The sequence below is a fragment of the Synchiropus splendidus genome, chromosome 2, assembly GCF_027744825.2.
Source record: "Synchiropus splendidus isolate RoL2022-P1 chromosome 2, RoL_Sspl_1.0, whole genome shotgun sequence".
Lineage (NCBI taxonomy): Eukaryota > Metazoa > Chordata > Actinopteri > Syngnathiformes > Callionymidae > Synchiropus > Synchiropus splendidus.
In genome coordinates, this window is record NC_071335.1 from 34,897,856 (window position 1) to 34,920,789 (window position 22,934).

At 43.1% G+C, this 22,934-nt stretch overlaps 1 protein-coding gene across 8 annotated transcripts in view; it reads left to right on the top strand.

Annotated features, from left to right (window-relative positions):
- Positions 1-9,538, top strand: part of LOC128754130 (phospholipid phosphatase-related protein type 5-like) — a 32,570-nt gene extending 23,032 nt beyond the window's left edge. For 6 of the 8 annotated variants that reach the window (XM_053856520.1, XM_053856519.1, XM_053856521.1 and 3 more), the window contains 5 exons: positions 6,269-6,389; positions 6,467-6,717; positions 6,853-7,029; positions 8,123-8,253; positions 8,415-9,538. In XM_053856520.1, coding sequence (XP_053712495.1) covers positions 6,269-6,389; positions 6,467-6,717; positions 6,853-7,029; positions 8,123-8,253; positions 8,415-8,523 — 789 coding nt within the window. In that variant the 3' untranslated portion in view covers positions 8,524-9,538. Of the gene's footprint in view, positions 1-6,268; positions 6,390-6,466; positions 6,718-6,852; positions 7,030-8,122; positions 8,270-8,414 lie in introns of all 8 variants that reach the window. The other 2 variants (XM_053856522.1, XM_053856527.1) reach the window with 1 other exon arrangement.
- The last annotated feature ends 13,396 nt before the right edge of the window (positions 9,539-22,934 follow it).

Here is a 22,934-nt window from a genome sequence, read left to right on the forward strand (position 1 = left end):
CCATTTGCTGCTCTAAATCTTCACTCTTGGCGCCAGTGGAGCCATCATTCATAATGCATCACCATGTGACAGCGACACACGGATTGGGGAAAGTCATGGCGGCAGGCCATACGATACCATCATGCCAGCTTGTAAAGCAGGAGAATTGGAAGCGTAGTGCGGAAACTTTTGGAGTTGGACTGTTGGACTTATTGGGCTTGTTTGTTTGGGTTTGGGGAGAAATTAATATGTTTTCAAAAACCTTTTGAATGGAACAGAGCTGCCTCTTAGCAAAACGTCCGCAGGTCATGTCGCAGGCAAGAAAAACGTTCTGAGAAGATAAACATTTGAGAAACACGATCGTGGCTTTATCAGATGTTGCATTGCAGTGTCAAAACACATGAACATGGTTGGCAATCTTAGTTATCGTATTGAGATTTTCAAATCAAGTGCAGGTATCTTAAACTGGTTTTGATCAAATTAATTTCTTAGCAGTGAGAAAACAGCTACAGTATGCACTGTTTCAGAATTGGTATCACCAATGCAGCAGGCCAAGTTCACACTCACGAGAGCTTTTCCATAAGAAGTGATTGAGTGGTTTTTATGATTTCATTTGCATTGCACAATTTTACTTTTCCATTTTGTTTCTGTTGGTTGACAGTTCTGGTGAGCTGAAATATATTACAGTGTATGCGTGATGGCCAGATGAGGCGGTAGCAACTGTGGCTTAGTTGTTTCCTTTTTTTAATTTCATTCATTTAATTTACTTGTATGAGGCAATTTATTTTTAGTTGTATTTATTTTTTTACTTTTATTTTTTGACATTAATTAAATATCAACTGCAAACTGTTTCAGGCCGCCCACTGAGCCATCAGGCTCTTTTGATGTGGCTTTCTATCCAACACTAAATTGAACTTGTCAGCTCCCACTTGAATGAATAAATATCTATATTTATTCATCACTTCAGGGAAAATGGATAAATGCTGAAAATTATTGACATTGTTAGCCTTATTTTGTTTCTGATTACATCAATCCATTGAAAGTGGAGTTATGTCTCTTTTAAATTACATCTATTTTTATGTAATTTTAATGCAATAAACTGAAGAAAAGTTATGCTTATACTGTATAAGTTATGCTGATAGATCTGGAGTCCAATCTGGAGCATAAATGGAGTTTAAAAAGCTTTGTTTTAGATTGCTGTTGTATTCAAATGGCTAATTTGGTGAGGACTGCAAACTTTGAATTTATCAGCGTGTTTCACGTTAAACATATTTCCATTATAATCACAGTTGTCTGGAAGTAACTCAGACCTGCCTTCACTCACACTGATTCCTCTTCTTCATCCCGCACATGCCACCATCCTGCTCCTCCGACATCTCCAGCCAACTATCGCCAAACTGCTTTTGCATGACACCAACTGTGCAACATCACCTTCACATGAAAACACGTTGGGAGTGATCACAAAATCTAATTTACATATATTTAATCAACTGAACAGTCTGTAATGGAATTCGGAAACTGCTTTACATAAAGATGAAAAATTCACTTTAAAGTTATCAAATAATTTCCCTTAATGAATTATTCTTCTGGAAGATGGGGACTCACTCAGGCACTCGCCAGCGATTCATAATGAGATTAATGGAATCCACTAGTTGTGATATATTACACTCAGATTTTCCATCTTACTTGTGTTGGATTGATGTGGAAATAAATGGATTTGTGAGGTGCGTGACGATTATGAAGTGATATTATTACACACTTAAAGTTGTTATGCTATGAGGGATAGGTTATTGTCAAATTCATGTCACAGAATAAAGCTGGATGTTCATCGTGTGTTCATGAGAAAATGAATGGAGAGTCACTGGATGCTTTAATTTACTGTGGAGAGAATTTGGGATCAGGAAGGGTAGTGTCAGCTTCATCCTGTCATTGGATAGAGGATTAGGAGAAGTTGCCCCAGGATGGATTGAGTGTGCACTTTTCCCGATCCACCGTGGCAGTAATACGCACACTCAGCCTCTCATCTCACCCCTAACACTCGCACTGCAACACTGGAAGATAAGCCAAACTCTCTTCCCACACGGATCACAATCGCCATTGTTATAAGCTAATGACAGAGGAAAATGGTCTTAAAGGTCTGTTAACTTTCGGTCACAAAATATATGTGAGCAAATCTGATGATCGACTGAGTGTGTATGTTCGTGGTGGTGATCTGTTTTAGCTTGCGCTTATTTCTTAAAGAACCCGATGGTCGCTCGTGTGAGGCTGACTTGGGAGCAGTTGTTCGTCCTCAGCTGTTGCAGGAAAGCACATTTCCTGCTGGGATGATGGCATCTACTGCATATATGCTGGAGTGTCCACTCCTAGTCCTGGGTGATCATGCAAGCCTGCTCAGCTCCAGATGGAGAGTCAACCAACCTCTCGCCGCCTCACAGAACTGTCTCCATCCTGAATGCCTTGGTCATCTGACCTGCAGTCGTTGTTTAAAAATTCGGATCATTTCGATGACTCAGGTCATTGAATCTCATGCACCAGAAATTCATCTTTTTTTCTTGTCATATCATTCTTTTAGTTCATTCGAAAACACTCTCTTTTCCAATTGACTTTTCAGCTTTCTAATGTTTGGATTTAGTTTACATCTCATCCCCTAAAACCATTTGGAGCTTATTGTAATTGCAGAGTTGTGTAGTGTGAAGTCTGTAAAACCAATGAGTTTTCCTATGATATAAGGCTTTGGATGGAATATTTGATCAAATCTTCCAACTCATTGTTTCCATTTGCAGCAAACCTTTTGGTTGAGATTTGATTCATTTATTTATTATTTGAAATTTGCTCCTATCTGTTGCATATGTGAACAAAAAAGTCATTTGACATCGCTTGGGGAAAAAAAAACTGTGGAAAAAGAGCCTGAACAGGAAAAGCACTCAGACAGAGCAAACCTCTGCCAAGTGGCTTCAGTCCACACCCTGGCAAAGTCTCTTGATCTGGCTCAAATGCTGAAAATGGTCCGCCCAGTGTTAAATAATCCTTTAAAGAGTCCCTGGAACCAGGCGGTGGTCCAGATCACTCCGGAAATTGAATCCATCTCTTTCCTTGTCCCATTTTCACATTTCCTGAAGATTTCATCCAAATCCGCCCATTACTTTTCAATTTATTTTGAGCGTTTCTTTTTTTGAAAGAGACAAACCAACGCTGTGGAAAACCTAAGCCCCCTGCGGAGACTATGCCAACCGATAAAGTCCTGAAGATCCAGACCTGATCCGCCAGCTTCACCTGTTGGAGTTGAAACAGACCTTGTCCAGACCTTGTCATTTTGGGATAGGCTAGTCTACTTGGGTTGCTCAAGATAAGTCAGGTTGTGGGACAAATGGGACGCTGGAAAATGCATCTGGCTGTCGTTGTTTCAGCAGAAGATGCTGTTGGTTAAGTCCATAGACATAACAAGTTATTATTTTACAGATCCTCTTGTTGTTACCATAAAGAGGAAAAACTATGATGTGTTCTTTCCAAAACAAAAACAAGCTTTCTTCTGAGCGCACTTATTAAACACACTTAAATCCACACGCAAAAACAATGAATAAGTAAAGGAAAAACTAATGTCTGATTAACCTAGTTTCTGTCTGTAAAACGGCATGGGAAAGCTGCCAGTCACAGCGGAACAGAAGCAGGCACATTCAGGGCAGCCCTGGTGAGTGTGGGGGATGCAGGCAGATCGTCATGGTTACCATCGCTTGTGTGTGGAGAAGAGCGCATTTGTGCATCCTTGTATCAGAGTGCTGGGCTTGCTGCTAGAGCAGATGTCAGCGCTTATTCAAAGAGATAGAATACAAGATGATTGGTGTGGCAACAGCTGCATACAAGCTATTTGATTCAGGGAATTCCAAACACAATGCAACAGATGTAAACACATCCATGTGATGTGAAGTTGTTGGAAGCCTTAAAATGATTCTAAGTGCCTCTCATGTGACCACATCCGCCTCACGCAGGCTTGGATTGGTGCTCCTGGTCCTTCTTCTCTGCCAGGAACCCATGCCTACAGACCGTCTTCTTCTCTCAACACATTTTCCAGTCCTCTTCCAATCTCATTGTCAGTGTTTGTCAGTAAAGATTGCACCCTTTGTCACACAGACTGACACCCTCTGAGCGCACAAAAGCGCAAGAACATCTTGCAAGGAACACGCATCCAGTCACAAAGCATATATAATGAAAGCAAAGCCGTCCATCCTTTTGCAAACAGTTGGATGGCACTCCGCCGTCACCCCTCTCTCCACTGTGACTGATATAAAAAGCAGCCGACAGACTTTCCACTGAAAGGCTTTTTGTCTCTTCACAGTTCAGTGTTACACATTTACTCTGCACGTCCTGCTCACTATCTCCAAATCCATGTTATCGGAGTCCTCCTTATCTTGTTGCTACTGCCTTTGATTTGTCATATCCCCTTAATCGCTGATACCCTAGTTTTCTTTCTCACAGTTTTCTCATCGTTCAAGGCTTCTGCCTGGTGACTGCTCTCTGATCTTTTAAACATTGCAGGCTCTCCTTTTTAATCTTTGTTTGATACGGATGCTAAAGGTAGCTGCGCACAGGTCCCCCGCAGGCCAACAAGCATCTTTCCCGCGGGGAGCCTCCTGCTTGCATAGGCTTCCTCCAGATACTCTGGTTTCCTCCCATTCCTCCCGAAAAAACATTGTTACCAAGGATATATGCTTCACATATTCCATTTTTCATTTTCATACGTTTTAATCTAGTGTCTAGTGCTAGACAGCAGAGAGCAGTAGCATTACTTAGCTCCTATGACATTATAGAAATGAATAAATAAGACATCTTTGAAACCGCAGTAAATTTACATTTTGACTATAGAGTCACATGAAAATCAATTTATTACAATGAGTCTTTTTTATGTTGATATATTGAGTCAAAATGTTTTCACTGAGGCAGGTTACATCATAATTCATCCATTTTCATCCACGTTCTTCTGTTTGCTACCTCTGCAAAGGAACAAAGAAAGCCATCATATATAATCTGTGATATATATGATGATTTGATCTTGTGACATACCACCCTGTAACACCTGATCAGGCTGTTACAAAGTGACATCACAGACAGCTCATGACATCACTTAAACCCTTGCCGGAGCTAAGTTCTTAAGCTGGTGTTCCCAGAGAATCTCTCATGATCTAGTTGCTCTTTTTGGTCTTTTCTAGATAGGGTCAGTGAATTATTATTGTTTTATTCATTTTTGGACTGCAGTGTTAAGTGAAGGAAATGTCTGAAACTAAATGGCGTGCACGCAAGCTCGCTTGTTGATGATAGTGCAGCCATTCTGAGGTGAAATGAAAAAGGTCATACGTGTCTTATGTTATCTGACTTCTAAAATGGCTTGTCTTTTTGTTGAAAAAAAACACACACAAAGGTGAGTCTCTAGAGCCGACCCTCTCTCACGCTCCCGTCGTATCACATGGTCCCTGAGAGCGGTTGAACAAAGAGACCGAAGAAACAACTGTAATTCATGGCTTGCTGTGACTGATCAATGTGACATTCAGGAGGAAAAACTTTTTTGTGCGTCATATCCTAACTCGGCGAAGTTTCAAAGTGCTGTCTTGCCGGAGACTACAGGACTCATGCTGCTTTTAAAATATCAAGGTGGCAACACCTATTGGGTTCTCTCCGAGACCTTTCGGCTGATTGCGGTGGGTGTTGTTTCACCGGAGCGGGGCAGCTTTTTAATGATCGATATGTCTGTTGACATGATGTCTCAAACAAAAACCAGCTAATTCCACTATGAATGGATTGTTTTTGGAGCGGTGAAGACATAAGAAGCCTTTTTTTTTACCCCCATGGTGCGAGTTATATGTGTGTGCCGTGATATACAATAAGATCCAACATGGAAGGCACTTGGGCCGATGTCACTTTGGATTCGTTCATCTCTGTCTAGAGGGTCATTCTAAAGTCATCTTCTTCCACACCAGTGGCGAGGGCCAAAGATTAGGCAGCTGGATTTCACGGAACTCAATTCTCACTGGCACAGGCTGCTCCAGAATCACATCAGCAGCTGCAAACATTCTGAATATCTGCATAAATAAAGGAGAAAAACACTTGAAAAGATTGACCTGGATGGAAAATCAGTGCGTGGTGATTTGAGGCAGACATTTTTAAAACAAATTTCCTCTGATGGCGGATGCTTGATTCCGACTGACTCACAAGAGGAACGGTTGGTTTTATGTCACTCACTTTGACTCTGATTTCTGTGTGTGTGTGTGTGTGTGTGTGTGTGTGCTTTATCGTCCAGATACTGATCGGAGAAGTGACCAGCTTCTTTGTCAAGACAGAGAGCGCTCAGGAGAAGACCATTGTGACCGCTGACTGCTGTTATTTCAATCCCCTCCTCAGAAGGATCGTCCGCTTTCTGGGTCAGTGGTAGCGACAAACTCGATGCATCATCCATTCATGTGACTCTGAAGCTAACCTCCGTGTCCACTGAACACAGGTGTGTACTCCTTCGGCCTCTTCACCACCACCATCTTTGCCAACGCGGGTCAAGTGGTGACGGGGAACCAGACCCCTCATTTCCTCACTGCCTGCAAACCAAATTACACCGCTCTGGGGTGTCAGTCTCCGTTGCAGTACATCACCGAGCGCCGGGCCTGCACTGGGAACCCCTACTTGGTGGCCAACGCCCGGAAATCCTTCCCTTCCAAAGACGCTGCGCTCAGCTTTTATTCAGCCATTTACACCGTGGTAAGAAGAGGTCGTCCAGTAACATGGCGTGTGTACGAACTGTGAATTGATGGGTCAGGTTTTGTTTTTTGTTGTTTTGTGGTTCATTTATGCTAGTTCCGTTTGAGTAACCTTTTGTTTTTTGATTCCCATCAGATGTATGTGACCCTCATTTTTCGGACAAAGGGGACCCGCCTCATGAAGCCCACCCTGTGTCTGGTGCTGCTGTCCTTAGCGGTGCTGGTGGGAGTGGTGAGGGTGACCGAACACAGGAACCACTGGAGCGACATCCTGGCCGGGTTCGTCACCGGGGGAGCCATCGCTGCTTTTCTGGTGAGGGAGAACAGAGCAAAGGTCAATACAAAAGGGCGACTGAAAGAATGCTACGGTGATGACTGGTATTTGTTTTGCTCAGAGCACAATGGTTCCATTAGGACACACAGCAACTGAAATAGCGTCGTCTGCAGCGAGTGTTGACCTTCCATTACGGCTTTGTCCAGCTGGACTCAAAGTTCACCGCCGTTCATAAAAACAATCCGGCATCAGATCGATCTGAAACTTGTGCAGATATGAACCGCATAAGTTGCACGCAGACGTCTCCGCACATGCAGATCGCAGGAGGCAACTTCAGCGCAGTGTCTCTCGTCAGAAGCTGCAGGGAGCTGATTAAACTCGCTAGTACGCAGGAATGAAGATAAACTGCTGATGGTTCTGGCGGCGGCTGCGCTCCAGGACAGCGTTGCTCCTGTGCGTCTCGTTAACTCCACCGCTTAGAGGAGCGCCTTTGCTCGGGTGGTGATGCGGATTGGAACAGCGTGACGCCGCCCTGAATTCCATTGCGCAAATAAGTACCTGTAACTTAGAGGGACGTCATCTAACGGAACGGTTGAGGTAGTGGCATCTGGCTCGCTTGGCGGGTGCTTGATGCTCTGTATGTTTTATGATGCTCCTGACTCCTGATTCTGTTGCAACTCATCGTTAATAGCCGTGAAATGATTCTTCTTCAGCGAGGGGTGAGTAAGCCTTTGGGCCCGAGCTCTGTTATTTAGTTACCCGTCTTACTGAACACTCACTTTTGCCTTTTTTTTTTTTGGTTCATTTCATCAGGGGCTCAGGGAAGTGTGAGGAAGTTGTTGCGTTATATATAACGCAAGTCAAGCTACCCGGAGTGTGCCATCTCGTGGTGACTGTGGGAACTGCATCTCTGTTTCCTGAAAACACACACAATAACTGCTCGTATGAGTTGAAGATCAGTTGAATATCAGTCCATAAACTGTTACATCACTGATGTTTGGGGATGTGGGGAGTTTGATGGAGTGGATCTCTGGTCGGGTGTCAGTGAGAGTGTCACATTAGGAGGTGCAGTGTTCTGAAACCAATTCACAGAGAAGCTTGTTGCTGAAATGTTCGTCCCTCTCTGCCACAGGTGTCCTGTGTGATCAATAATTTCCAGCCCACAAGGAGGCCACCGGCGCCTCCCCCGCCGATACAGATCTCAGAGACGCCAGTCGGGATTCCTCTGCTCAGTTTGCCTCGCATCGAGAGTCCACTCGAAAAGTTAAGTGGCTTTCAGGTAAGGGGAGGGATCAAAGTTAAGGGGAGACCTACAGGTATCTCAGCTCAAGCGTGAGGTCTTTTTACTAGTGTGATTATTCAAAAGAATAAGAATCATAACGTGTCAAAAGTTTGAACTGTTTCGATCTTCTGTCTCCTGTTAGGCTCCAGGGCTACCGTATTCTGAGATCACATGACCATCAGCCAACCCTGTCCCCCACCCCTCCAGATGTGCTTCTCCCCTCAAGACGTTGTCTCACCAGCTCAGTCTAGATCCGCCCGATGAGGGCGCCACACCATGCCCCGCCCACCCTGAAGGACGCCAACCCCTCCGACGAGTCAAATCCACCCAGGTCTGACCGCTGGAGGCAGAACTGAGTCAGACCAGTTTGGTGTCCTTGCTGCTCCCCCTCCTCCATATGAGTGTGGAGGCACGACGAAAGACTGGTGGAAGCCAGAGCAGTTGAAGCAATACTGTGTCCACGTCTGTGTAAGGAGTCTCAAGACTGCTCAGAAAAGTCATGATGTGGACGAAGGCCCAATAATCTTCAACATTCTTCTCACTCAGGACATCAAATCAGTTAAATCACAGCTATTTATGATCTCAAATTCAGGTAAGCTCTATCAGTATAGACGTGGATCACCTCCAGCACAGAGAGCACGCCAGTGATTTTGACAGAAACACTTGACATCCACACTGCATTCTCCTCAACCTTCACTCATGCCAGCGGAACACGTTTAAGGTTAAAGAAGAGACGACTGCAGGTTTTAAAAAAAAAGGACCCAACAATGAATAAGATCGTCTTCGGGTGCTGATCTGTTGCCAGGCCGGTTCTGGCTCCCACGACCACAACTTATTTTAATCGCTTTCTCCCCCCCATCATCCCGCCCTCCTGCTGACTGACAAGCCGTGTGCAACAGGTGTTATTGTACAGTTTATTTACACGTTATTGTGAATACTTCAATGATATAACTCAACATGCACATCAATGACATCACAGGCTGAGACGAAACTGCGTTATCTACAGACGACTGTGCTCGCGCGTGTGTTCACCAGCACGTCCAAGGGCAGTGCCACTGTTATTATTTTGTATTTTCTCTTCTGCTATCTCTGGTAGCTGATATACTACCAAGCGTGTGTCTGAAGGACTGCTGAGGCGTCTGGACAATGCCAGCTCATAGCAGAACAAACTGGTCATTGTGACTCTGGAGTTAAATGAAAACAACTTTTTTTTTGTAAGTGAAGAGTCAAGATTCTGTTATTTTCTTCTCAAGTGTCTGTTTTGTATTAATTTATTACAATAAATAGCAGTTATATAAAAGGCTGTCCGCTCTGTTATTACACGGAAGAGGAATGACAGCGAAGGAAACCCCGTCAGCGGTGGAGTGTCAGTGAGCCACACTGGCCGCTTGGGGGCAGCAGTGAGCCGCTGCGGACACTCGCTCGTGTGAAGAGGAGATGAAGCAAATGTTGAGGGAAGTGAGCGCTTCATGCACGGAGTCGCTCATCGGGCGTTTGGCCCGTAAATGGCCAGATTCAAGTGTGCGTCTCCCCCAGTCCCTCGTTGTGATGCTCTGAGTCGGTTCGAGTCAGTCTTGCTAATGACGACATCACACAGAGAGAGAGAGAGAAAGGAGCGTCTGTGTCCGCTCTCTGAACGACATCTCTCCCGGAAATTGCCTCTCAAGCGCAACCATTAGAAAAGAGGAGCCGCACAGTGTAACCTTTTTAAAAAGCCATTAGCGATACACCTGCTCCCTCCTCCTCCCCCTCCTCACCCCGCACCCTCCCACCGATCAATGGCCGATCTCTGATCGTTTGGTTATTGTCTCTTTTATACATCGTCAGTTTCTTTTTTCTTTTAAATCATCACTCAGGGTTTGACTCGATCTGAGTCTCCTGTGTCCAAAAAGCTCCAGCTTGCTGGCGAGCAGTTGGTGGCTTTGGGAGCTCATGGATGCGTTATGTTTAAGTTGGTAATGAACACTTAACCATGGAATTTAAAAAAATGTGTTTAAACTTTCGGCTCCTGGATGAGCTCAACCAGCATGAGTAACAAAACACGCCCCCTCCTGGCCAGTAGGGGCAGCACATCAGCGCACCACCACACTTCCTCCTCCAGACTCATCGATCACGCTGGTTGGTGATGCGTATGTATTCATCTGTCAGCAACTAATAATGTTTAGCAACAAAAAAATAATAATTTTACTTCTACTACTACTACTGGTTTGTATCTTTAGTCTGATCTTCAGTTAACACCAGAGGATATTATACTGTATGTTCCATCTTTTCTGCGTTGTTTCCCCCCCAAGAAACATTTTCATATTGGGAGCAATTTTACCAAATATACACTCGTTCTATGAGCAGCAGTACTTCACTTTCATTTCACATAAAAAAAAAGGTGACTAGGACAGCAAAAATGGCAGATGTGTTCTGCCTGTGCTCCAGTATTGAATGATCAAAATTATTATAGAGCAGATTGTGAGTTAAGACGTTTGTAACTGCAATTCAACTCAAGCTCAAAATGTTGTACTACAAATGAAAGGTTTATGGCGGGAACAGAATTTCACTTCCAAATATTCATGCCAGATATCGTGATATTTTATGACTGTGGTCTTAGTGATAAACACATTTAAAATGAATAAATAAATTATCATTCAAAAGGATGTAGAAAGTCATGTTAACATCTTGAATGTTCATGTCTCAATATCGATACAGTACAGTATGAGCTGCTTTCATTGCAAAAAAAACAGAATTTACATACATGAGCTTCCATTCCATACTCTACATTGAAATATTTGTCACACGTGCGTGTCTGCGCTGAACTTCGGTGCCTCACTGACTACGCATGGATAGCAAAAAGACATCGCCTATTTCTAGCCTGTGTGTGGCGTACGTAAACACTTCTCTTTCAGAAGGTGAGAGATTTGGGAGCCAAGGGGCTGATGGGAAGATGAGGTATCATGAAACAGTGTCCTAATTTTCAGAAGCCACCAGATGGCACTGTCAACAATTTCAATGAAACCTGCCATCATTTCTAAACCAAGTGCGCCATCTAGTGGGATCTGGAAATAAGACCACATGTTGTTTTGAAGTCTTCAACCTCAAATTGAGGCTTAACCTCATGGGGTCTGACAAAAGGCCCCCACAAGGAGGTGTGTTTGCAAGAATCTGTCCCCTTAAGTGCATCTATACGAGTTCACACACACCAGACACACACTCACACAGTGGCCTGCAGACTAGATCAACTATGAATCACTGACATTTCCATCTTCCGGCCTAAACTCCATAAAACACTCATTTCAGTCATTTGTGTGCTCCGCTTTATTTCCTGTGACGGTGAGCCGGAACCGTGAGTAACACCCTTGTTTGCAAGTTTACCGACCGAGCCGCCACTCATGAGGGAAGCGAAGTGGAAAGATGAATTGACAAGCTTTGATTCATGTCAAGCAGGAGGCCAATGGTGCTTTTAAAGACCTGATGGGATTTGAGCCTTCAGGTGAAGCCACCAGTTCATCTGATCGATTCGGGTCAAGCTTGGGAAGTGGTGCGTGAGTAAGGTTGTACGCTACTGTGAAGGTTGTGTTTGGTTTTTTGGTTAGCTTGCATGTTGCGATGGAGTCTCTCGTGTGTGTGAGGTGTGTGTGCTCGCCCCTGATTTGCTCTCATGAGGTGACCTCTGCTCCCAGACTGAGCGACTGTGTTTGACATAAAGCATTTGAACTTGAGGTCACACACTGTCTGCTGCGTCTTTGGACCAGAAGTGCAGAGTGTCGATCCGGAACAAATGAGGAAACAAAAGCGAATCGTAAATCACTTTGTGGGATGCAGAGGCAAACCAACAACCCTGACTCATAAAAATCTGTCAGGATAAATGACGAATATAAGTCCTCATCTTTCTGCTGCTGTCTCCTGATTATGCTCGGTGGTCTGCTTCTGCAATTATGAGGCCATTAACACGGCGAGTGTGTGCGCTTGCGTGCGCAGCCTTGATGGCTGGAGTGCATCACAAACCAGCGCCTTGTCCTCAAACGTCCAACTGTTCTTTCCTCTTAAGTGAATGTCTTGTCCATTTCCTGTTGCAATATTGTCTCTGTTGCTCCTGGAGTCTTGAGGTGCCGCTTGTTTTACAGGGCACCAGATGAGCCCCGGATTATCATCAATCCTATCCAGCATGTCGGCTAAGGAAGACCATCAACCGGATACACAAGTCCCCGGAGAGCGGATTAGAGAGACACTCACACACACACACGCACACAATCTCATTCAAGTATTTTATGATTCTGACCATAATGGCACAACAGACTGTGGTGACACTGCTCTGGAGTGCTGCCTACCATGTTGTTTCCAAACTATATGTCGAGTCACACAGTTGTTGAACATTTTTCGTCATCTGTCATTCTGTTTTGATTTGGTCCACAATTGTGAAACATTTTTTTCTTCCTTTTTGTGACAGGATGTTTTTGTTTTGTTTCTTTAAAAAGAAAAGAGACTGAGAGTAGAGCGACTTGTTCTCAATATAGAAGATGGGGATGTTACATCAAACCTCTGGCTTGAGAATTCAGGGTCAGTCTGAGCGGGTAATAGGGTCTCTCCTTTGATGACAAGCTACGTACAGTAAGACTGTCCTTTGATCATGAGCATACAGCATACGTCCCTCTTCTGGAAAGGAAAGTTTGCGTATGCAAGGCGGTCATAATGGCGAGTCTTGAAGGTGAGCAAGACCAACTTAAACTCTTGTGGAAATAAATAAGAAAGAGGCAATAAAGAAGGACAAATGAAGGCAATGGGAAAATGTATGTTGAAATGACAAGAATAAAAAGGAAAGCAGGAGAAAAAGATGTGATCTGAAGATAGGAGGGGAAAGAAAACAGAGGAAGGGGTCAAGGAAAATGAAAGGAGAGGTTATGGTGAATTGGAAGGGAGGAGAATTACAAATAAACACAAAGGAAACAGGAAATGTGCGATATATTGGGGGAAATGCTAGTAAATACAATGTAAAAAGTTATTTAAGTAAATCACTCATTATGGAGATGTAATATCAAGATAAAAAAGGAATTAATTTTAATGGAAACAAATGTTTAAAATAACAAACAGACCAAAAGGAAGACAATGGGATATGGAGCTGATTTATGAAGAGGAATGTAGAGGAGACTGAATGCAAGACGACTGTAAATAAGATAGAAGATAAAACATGTATTGGAAGTGAATAAACAGGGGAACATTTATCAAGGTAAAATCCTTGATAAAATAGGAAATAAATGAATCAGAGAAAGGACATGAACGAGGAATAAATAACAGAAGGAACAAGAAAGTATAAATATTGCAGGTGAATTGATTGCAGTTGTTAAACTCAATAGAAATTGATGTGGGAAGTGAAATTGGAAAAAAAAGGAAAAGGGTCAATATAACGTGTATTTTTGAGCCAGCAAAATATATAGAATGACAGCCAAATCAAGGAAACGATGGGATATGGCCTTATGAAAAGAGATGACAAGGGCATTAGATAAAATGAGAGAGGGAGGAAGCGGAGGGATTGAAAAGGAAATACAAAGGAAAGGGGTGGAAAATAAAAAAAAATGATGGGTGTGCAAGCCCTTGAAAGGAAATGAAAGGAATGGGCACTGAAGATGGAACAAAGAAAGGAGAGGAAAAATGAAACGAAACTGAAGGGAGAGAATCGGTGTAAATTGAAAAGAAATGAAAGGGAAGAAAAGGCAGGAAGGCAAAGAAACTGGTCACTGGAATATAACGTGAATGAAAGCAAAGCATTAAAGAAATAAAAACTAGGAAGGTGAAGGAAGAGAGAAGGAAAAAAGACAAGAAGGAATTGATGTCAATGCAAGGATAAGGAAGAAAAAAGGGACAAGATAAAAGGTAATGAAAGAGATGTAAAGTAAATAAAAGGGAAAAAAAGCATGAAACAAAAAAAAAACAGTTGAAAATGAATTATACAATAAAAGGGGAGTGAAGTGACATGCAACAAAAGAAAAGAGCGGAGGAACAGAGGAAAGTAAATTAGACAACATGAAATGAATTAAGAACAGAGAGCGAATACGGCAGTGACTGAACATAAATTAGAAAGACATTTTAATAAAATAAAGGCAAAGGGATGTGGACACTGATGAAAGGAAAGAAGGTTAAAGGAAAGGATGATAGGAAACTGCAGGAGAGCTGAATGGGATGCTGATGCTGCATCGACTCCATCCCTCCCTCAGATGGAAGAGAAGGAAAAACAAGGAGTGGTTGTGTGACTCTCCACTAGCAGGAGGAGAAGCACACAAGGGAGAGGGGGAGGAGGAGGAAGGGAAAGGGGGGGGGGGCGTTTCCCTGCACAGTGTCGTCTATTCTCCCACTCCAGCGTGGATCCGTGGAGCTTCTGCTGCTGCCGGACATCGCGGTAAGTTCCCTGTTTTGTGATTCGTGTCAGTAGGAAAAGCTGCTCGCTGCCAATGCTCCTCCATGGAGGAGAGAAGTTGAGGACGAAGCTGCCGCTCCTCCTCTTCGGTGAACAGGTTGCTCTCATCAGCACCGCAGATGAGTGACAGCTCTCCCTGCTGATGCTTAAAGGGTTAAGTGTCAGTCCCGGTCAGACTCAGCGGTCGTGTTGTGATACACGTCTGAAATGAGAGCGGCGTGAACCTGCGCTGCTTCCAGGGCCAAAGAAGACAAAGTTTTCCCAAAAGCTGCATTTGGTCTTTGGGCTCCCATCGCTCATTGAGAGTCCACGGTGCAGCCAGAACCACTGGAAATATTTCCACATTTACGTCCCGCTCCTTTTAGTTCCGAGCAATTAAGCCGTAATGTGCAGGCAGCAGGCAGACACTTGTGATTTCTCTCTCCCCACCCCCTTCAGAGGAGCCACTATAGGACCAAGACCTTAAAAAAGAAACCACCGTCAGCTTCCTTTACTTTAAACACATCTCAGGAAGTTTCAGCTCAGTTATTTAACGGTGAACGGCTGCATGAGAGAATAAACCTTTGGGTGCAGGGAGAATTGTATTCGCAGATTAAGACTGTTTCGACGTGTATATATGGAGAACCACCCTCTTAGCCGGGTGAGGAGGAAGGTGAGTGTTGGGTTGCCGAAAACACACATTGAAAATTGTACTTTCACAACAAGTCTTGCTACTTGCTTTCGACTACATTCACTTTCACTGGTTTGTAAATCACTCAATGGTCTTGGTCCACATCATTTACCGCATCAATACTCATGAAACCTCCAGCTGCCAGGTTTGTATCTTGTAATAGTGGTGTTTGGCTATCAAGGGTGGGTGAGTGAGTGAGGAGCATGGATGTTTTAAAATGGGGTTGAAATCTGCTGTTTAGTTTGAAAAGTTTAGAGTCGTTCCAGACTTTTCTAGCTCTGTACTTTGTCCTCTTAGTTATTGTCCCTCCTTATCATTTCATCTTTCTTTTCTAAGCCTGTTGATTTTATGATGGTTTTCTTCTTTTTTATAAAAAAAAAACAGTTATTATTATAATTGTGAGTATTATTTTTCTGTTTTAGAACGTACACGCTGAACATACATAAGCGTGTGTGTTTAACTGGTTTAGCTATACAAGGACCACCTCTTGGAAAACAATTGGAAATACTCTGACTTGTGAGGACATTTTTCTTTGCAGAGAGCAAAGCAACAAGGTTGAGCCTCAATTTGAGGATTAAAACATCAAAGTAACTGGGTCATTATAATTGGGTCTATGTTTGGGTCAGAGTCCTGGTTAAGTTTAGCCATTTGTTTTGGATGGCTGGGTTTATGGTGAGAAGCTAGGGAAAGCATGAAAGTCAATGAGCGGTCCCAACAAAATAGGAATACAAACATGTGTTTGTGTTTAAGCTTATCTATCCTTGTGAGGACCAGTTTTGGGAAAAGACCTCCTTTTTTTTCGGACCCCACGAGGTTAAGCTTCAGTCTAAAGATAAAGACTTCAGAACAACAAAGTCAATATAAGTGAGTTTAAGTTTGATTCAGAGTCCTGGTAAAAGTTAGTCATTTGTTTTGAATGGTTAAGTTTAGGGTGAGAGGCTGGGGAAAGCATCATAGCAATGAGCCGTCCCCACAAAGATGGTGTGACAAACCAGAGTGTGCATGACTGGTTGATAAACAAAATAAAAACAAGGCTTAAAACATAGTGCTGTTTGTGACACGCTGATATTAATGACTTCCCTGATGTTTATGTGTCACAATGACTGTGAATAATGGCAGAAATAGAAGAGATGTGTGAGTAAGAGTGAGGGGAGCGGCGAAAAAGGTCAATCATGAATCAGTATCTGTGATTCGCTGATAAAAAAGAGAAACAAAAAGCGAGAGAAAGGGCTTTTTAAAAGGCCTCTTGTGTGGCTGACAATTGGAGCTGGTTAGTCACATGTAGGATTAGGTTTTGAAAGACAAAATAATGGATATTCTTCAAAGGTCTGAGATGATCTAGAACAATTATTGGCTCTTTGTTGTGAGCCATCTTTTATTGGGACTTATTCAGTGCTGTAGATTGACGCAGCAGCTCCGAGCATGTGAGTCATATTTAAACGTGTAATGGGTCATTTTAGTCTCACCAGGGTGCCGCCGGGATGATTCATATTAAGATGCGTGTACAGATGGGTGGTCCTACATGTGATGTTTGCATGGCTGCCATGTGGAATATTCATCATTTTAATGTTTGAATGTTCACAATGCAGGCCAAAGAGACATATCAACATTTTCAATCCAACTCAGTCATGTTGGTGGTTTTTGGTGAACAACCAAGAGGGTCATCTCGCCCAGCTAAGTCATGACCCTCTCATGGGAGGAAGTTCGAAGGTGTCATCACGAAGCTGGGATGCTCCAGCCCCCTGCAGCTCTTTAGAGAGATAAAAAGAGTGGAAATGGTCCATAATAGTTTGGGAAAAGAGACATCAGCTTTCTTACTACACACATGCTGTTAATGAAAACAGAATGGGGTGAACAAGAGGAGCTTGGGTTGCAAGCTAACAGAAATAGCAAGCAGTAAAATTGTCATGTAAAGAGGTCGACACAAGGAATGTGCTGCGGTTTCGGGTCCAATTAAGGAAACTAAAAACACAATAATGAGGTGAAAAAGGAGCGTAAGAAATGCTAACTGTGGCGCTACGGCGCTTCTGATGAGTGTTTATGAGGGAGGTCCAAAGCTATTCTCAGTTTGGGAGCACTCACAACTGAGTGGAGCGGTTCTTACTTGTTTAGTTAGAACGTTCAGGTCGCTTGTGTGTTTGGATATTCTTGTTATGAAGGGATGGGAAAGGAATCTCCCGTGTGTGTGTGTTGCGTGTGGAGGATGCATCTGACAACCAATGGACGGCTGAGTGGGCGGGGCACTTTATACTTAAGACTCCTCTTTATTCATCACAGTAAACAGCGGTAAAATGCAAAAAAAACCAAAAACAAAACATAAATTATATTCAGCATCTGTCCGCTTTCCAAGACTTGACATTGAATGAAATGGGAGGCTGCTCTCCAACAGCAGGGCCTTTAGTGACAGCACATGATACAGTAACAAGATCAAGTCCTTGAGTCGTCTCCCAGGTGATGAACGTCATCATTCCAGCCGCAAAGTGGAAGAGAAGATACAATTAAACAACAATTAAGATGGAATTGAAATGAGCTAATTTGTGTTATAAATAGTTCATAGGCAATGCACCGGAGGTAATTATAGCGTGCGGTGACATCTCATTTGACATGGGGAAGACAGCTGAAGTGCCGCCTATGTTCATGATGCTATTTCAACAGCTGTATAAGGGGAGTGTAAAAAGTAACAACACTTTTTACATCACGTTATTTAGAAGTGGAGAATGAGGGAGTTATAGTCTAACTGATGCACAAATCTTTACATGACTCCCAGCGCTGAAAAATTATTTAATTTTATGCTTATTAAGACGAAATAATCTCTTTAATAAAGGCAATAGACGCTGAAAAGAGTAATCCGGGAGTGGATGAACGGACGCAGTGATGGCACTTGTTGGACGCAGATCTGCAGCCTGCTAATGGGATGATTTCATTGAAACCTCAGACTCATTTTATCCTCATTATGTTGCCGGCTAATGTCTTGTATGCACAATCACTACCCCTCAGTGGGAACCACAGCCCCGTGGACATGCAGGAAGTCATCTATCAGGGCAAGGAGACACATCTGGAAATCTGCAGCAAAGTGTATTTTTACTCCACTTCTCTGACATTTCGTCTCTTCACAGCTCCCAGTGCGAGGAGAACACACACCCTCTCCAGTTGTCATCACCCTCATCATCAACCCCAGACATGGACGGTGCACAAGAGCACTAGAGGAGGGAAGGAAATATGGGAGCTGAGTGTCAAAGTCATCGAAACGTGATGGATTCTATCTGCACTTTCTCAAAAAGCCAGCGGAGTAGACAGCAGATGTGGCGGAGGTGAGGGGACGCAACTGCCATGTGATGAATTCCAAACCAAAAAATGATCATCAATCACCCTGTTTTGTTCTCTGTCTCACTTGGCATCCAAGACGATGCTTTGGTAATTGATTTTTGTTCATATGCATTCTTTTCTCCTTAAATAATTCAAAATAACTGCAAAAGACAGCAGCAAAATACAAATATGTTGCCATAATCACAGAAGACTGAGGGACAGGCCACACCCCCGTGACCTAAGCATTTAGAAATGTAATAGAAAAACAGTCATATTAAATAAAGAAAAAGACATGAGCACACAATAGAACTAGAACCAGGATCAATGGGGAAACTTAAGAATATTTTCAATTTTAAAATATTTTTAAATTACATTAATTGAAATGTCACAAATATAGTGTGCAAACTGAAAAGGAAGGTGATAAAGTGAAAAACAAAAGTCATGTTTTTCATATATTCGCCGCTTGGAGGTTAACTGGCGACGCAGTTATAACCCAAAATGTGGGTGTCAGGGTCTGGGTCACTAGTGAGGGAAAGACAGAAAATGAGTTTTTCAGGTCCCTCAATGCATCTTCATTGAGGAATACACAGTATCATGTCATGAGCTGAGCCAAAAGGCTTCACTGGGCGCTTTATGATCCTCGACCCTCGCCCTCGGCGCATCCGGCACGGGGGAGGCTTTAGTGGATAACCCTAACCCTGGAGCTCCAGACAGGAGACTATGACTGTTTGAAAGAAAGATGCACTACCAAAATATCCATCCAAAGTTGTGCAGTTTGGTGGATCTGTTCTTGTACAGATGCACATCTTAACAAAGAAATTGATCATTTGCATGTAAAGCCCTGAAATAGATGGCAGAGTCATGTTTGTGCTACTAGAGGAAGCTGTCTGTTGTGCTGATGTAACCCCTAACCAAGCCCCCAATGACGCTCTCGCTTCACTCCCTGCTATTGACTGACAGCTCCGGCGTTAATTGGCATATGTGGGCAGTGAGGATTTATCATCTATCGTACAGACTGAGGAGGAGTGAGAATTGCTCGGGAAGAAACAGCTTGAGAGAAAAGCAGGGAAGTTACATTCTAAGCTGGAGTTAAAAAAAAAAAAAAAAAAGAGCAAACATCTGTTTGGTAATCTGTGCCTCCATTCAACGGCCTGTAACAAACTGTGACACCTTTTTTGTTAATAGCTGAAGCTGCCCTGTCCCTCCACGCCGAGATAAATGGTTGCTTGATACCTTGCGGAGCGAAGGGACTGACTGCTGGCAGTTAAATCTGGGGGAAAAGAATAGTCGGGAGAGCGAGAGTTTGTGTCCATTGTGTAAAGCTTGCCATCAGGTTATTAGTCGAACAATACGCTGAAGATGTGAGTTGCATGCGGTGTGTGTTATAACCTTTGAAAGGTGCTGCAGTGTCGATGAATAGTCTCTTTGGTCTCCCTCTCATCCTAGGTGTTGTCCTTTAAGAATTTCCTCCACACAGACCTCCTTCTTACCATCCAAAGGCGGGAGCTGAAGAGATGCGAGCGGAAAGAAAAGAGAATAATTACAAGGGGAAGCGCAGCGGCAGCAGGAGGAGGGCCTCTGCTCCAATCTCGACCACGGGTATTCTTGGGTTGATAATACAGATGTGGATGTTATTGCTTGAGAATACGCGTAGTCGAGTGGACGCCTCGTCTGCACTGAACTGTATCACCGCTTCCATTCTGAGGGGCCACCGCTTCCAAACCTCCTGGATGTGTTTATGGGGATGTTTGTGGGGTAGTCGAGACTAGCTAACTGAGAGCAATGAGGGGGTCGTGACCAAGATCAACACTGAGTACCGAAGCTAAAGTCTGCTTGCAAGTAGACTCACACTTGCTGTACAAGAAACATGCTTTTTTTCCCAACATAAAAAATGAACTGAAATGTTGTAACTAGACCAAACTTGTAATTTGTCTGGTCTGGGTCTTGAGTTGGCCTCAAAGTCTTGGTCTAGGACTTGGTCTTGGTCTGAGTCTCGGGTTAGGTGCTCTCGACTGCAACACTGGCTGATGTGCCCCTGAGCAGCCTACTGCCAGCAGTGTTACAGTAGCTAACCATAACAAACACTATACAAGAGCCACACGCAGGTTGAACTGGCTGTTGACCTGCTGCTAGTGTTTTAAGATCAGAATCTTGTCAAGACAAAATAAACATGCAGCTGTATTACACAGAGCATTTATCCTCTGAGGTGAATAAGACACTTGGCACAACTTGTCTGAGCTCCAACAGAGTTATCAATGTGACTTACTCCGCCAAGATCACCACCCAAATGTGTACAACGCTGAGGTGTGTGTGTGTGGAGGTTGCATCTGAGGATGATGGAGGAGGTGACCATGGACGGCTGAGAGGGCGGGGCAATTTTTGTATGACATTTTTGCATCAAATTTGAATTAGACACTTCATTGTGGAGTTAATAAAAAGAACAGATGCCCCACAACCACAAAGTTTTTAACTCTACTCATGAAATTCGTGTTCTGAATCACCAATATGTTGATTCGTTTGACAATGTTTCTTTGTTGTGTCAACATGTAACATTCACCTTGCAAAATTGTTTTCAACAAAACACTAGAAAAAATCCAGTTTGTGTTTATTCACTGCAACAGTGAAGTCTTTGGTAGCTTCTTCACTTTGTCTAGTCCTCCATCGTCCTGTGGGTCTCATGGAGGCAGCACACCTGGTTGGTTGGTCATCGCTCCACACCTGACACACGTGTCACACACATGACCTCAGTCCAGCACTGTCACCTACATGTGCAAGTGAGAATGAGAATGAACAGTGAATCTCCACCCAGTTCACACAAAACACTGACCACTTGAGTCAGATCTTGTATCTCACCATGGCTTCATCAGCTTTTCTATCACACTAGAAGTTCAACGACTAAAAGGATTTGACTTATTTGTGAGCGGGATGTCCCTCCTGATCCGTAGGTTTGAGAAATACACTGCTGCTTTGAATCCAGTCAGGTGAAGAGCATTTTTCACACCACTGGATTAGACGGAAACATTACGCAGCGGTCACAGACAGGACAAGCGTCTTGAAGACGGAGACTTTTAATGGATTTTTTTGGTTCAGTCAGAGGCGTTCTTGGACTAATTTGCCGCAAACCAGAACCAGGTGCCCTGAAAAGCTTTTGATCAGCCGGTGTTGACACCTGTGGAGAAAATGAATTTGCTTTCACAAGCTGGATTCATGCTCTCCTGCAGTGGTGCTGCCAGCTGGGCGGACATGCACCCTGCCACTAAGCTCCGTCCCCACCTGGGCATTAGTTCAGGGAGATTAACACAATGTTAATTCCAACCCCTCCTGATCACAAACCCTTGTCAGTCGGCCCTAGTCTCAACTGAGCCCGTAATCTTATCACTTGATGCGTGTCTTTTAGATCTCGAGGAAAGCTGGGCAGCTCAGAGGACACTCTGGTTCCAGGAAATCTTTCACAACCTTTTGAAATGAAAGCAGATTTTATCAACAACTTCTTTCCAATTTATTACAAAACTGAGGGCTAAACTGGTTTGTTCTCACCAGATTGGTTTTTCTTCTGCTTGATTTTTAAAGGTGAAACTGTCAATAAGAATTAAAAAAATATATATAAAAAGTAGGGGTGGGATTCGATTAAAAAATAATGTAGTTAATGAGAGAATGTGTGATGAATTAATCTCAATTAATCGCAGTTTAATGTGATAAGTATATTTGCCTCAAGAAGCCACATTTTTCAATTTGAATGAATTTGGTATATTACTGAATCAAATGATGGACCCATACATACATTTAAACAACCAAATATTGTTTATTCTGCATCGGTTTGACAATAGCACAATGACTCACCATGGTGTCTATATTCAAGTTTTTATATCACCTTATTTAAAATAAAGCTCTGTTAATGTCTAGAAAATATTTGGATAACAATTTCACTTTTATAAGAATTTCAAATACATTCAGAGTAGTGGAAACCCTGGCCATTGTGTAGTGAAAAACCTCCCTGAACAAAAGCAAACAGATGCTTTTGTTTGCTTTTGTTCAGGGATTCCTCCATGTTTGTTGTTGTTGTTATCATCCTAGCTGCCACGTGTCTTGTGATCAGTGTGATCAGTGGACCAGGAACTCCTGCACTTACAAAGGTTCCCTGTTGCCTGGAGAGCTAACTGTTAAATTAAATTGCTTTTTTTTGTTTTGTTGTTGTTGTCCCACCACTAATAATAATGAATAACTGGTTTCACCATTGATTATTAGAGTCAAGTGTTCTTCACAAACACATCATGGTCGTCACTAGGTTT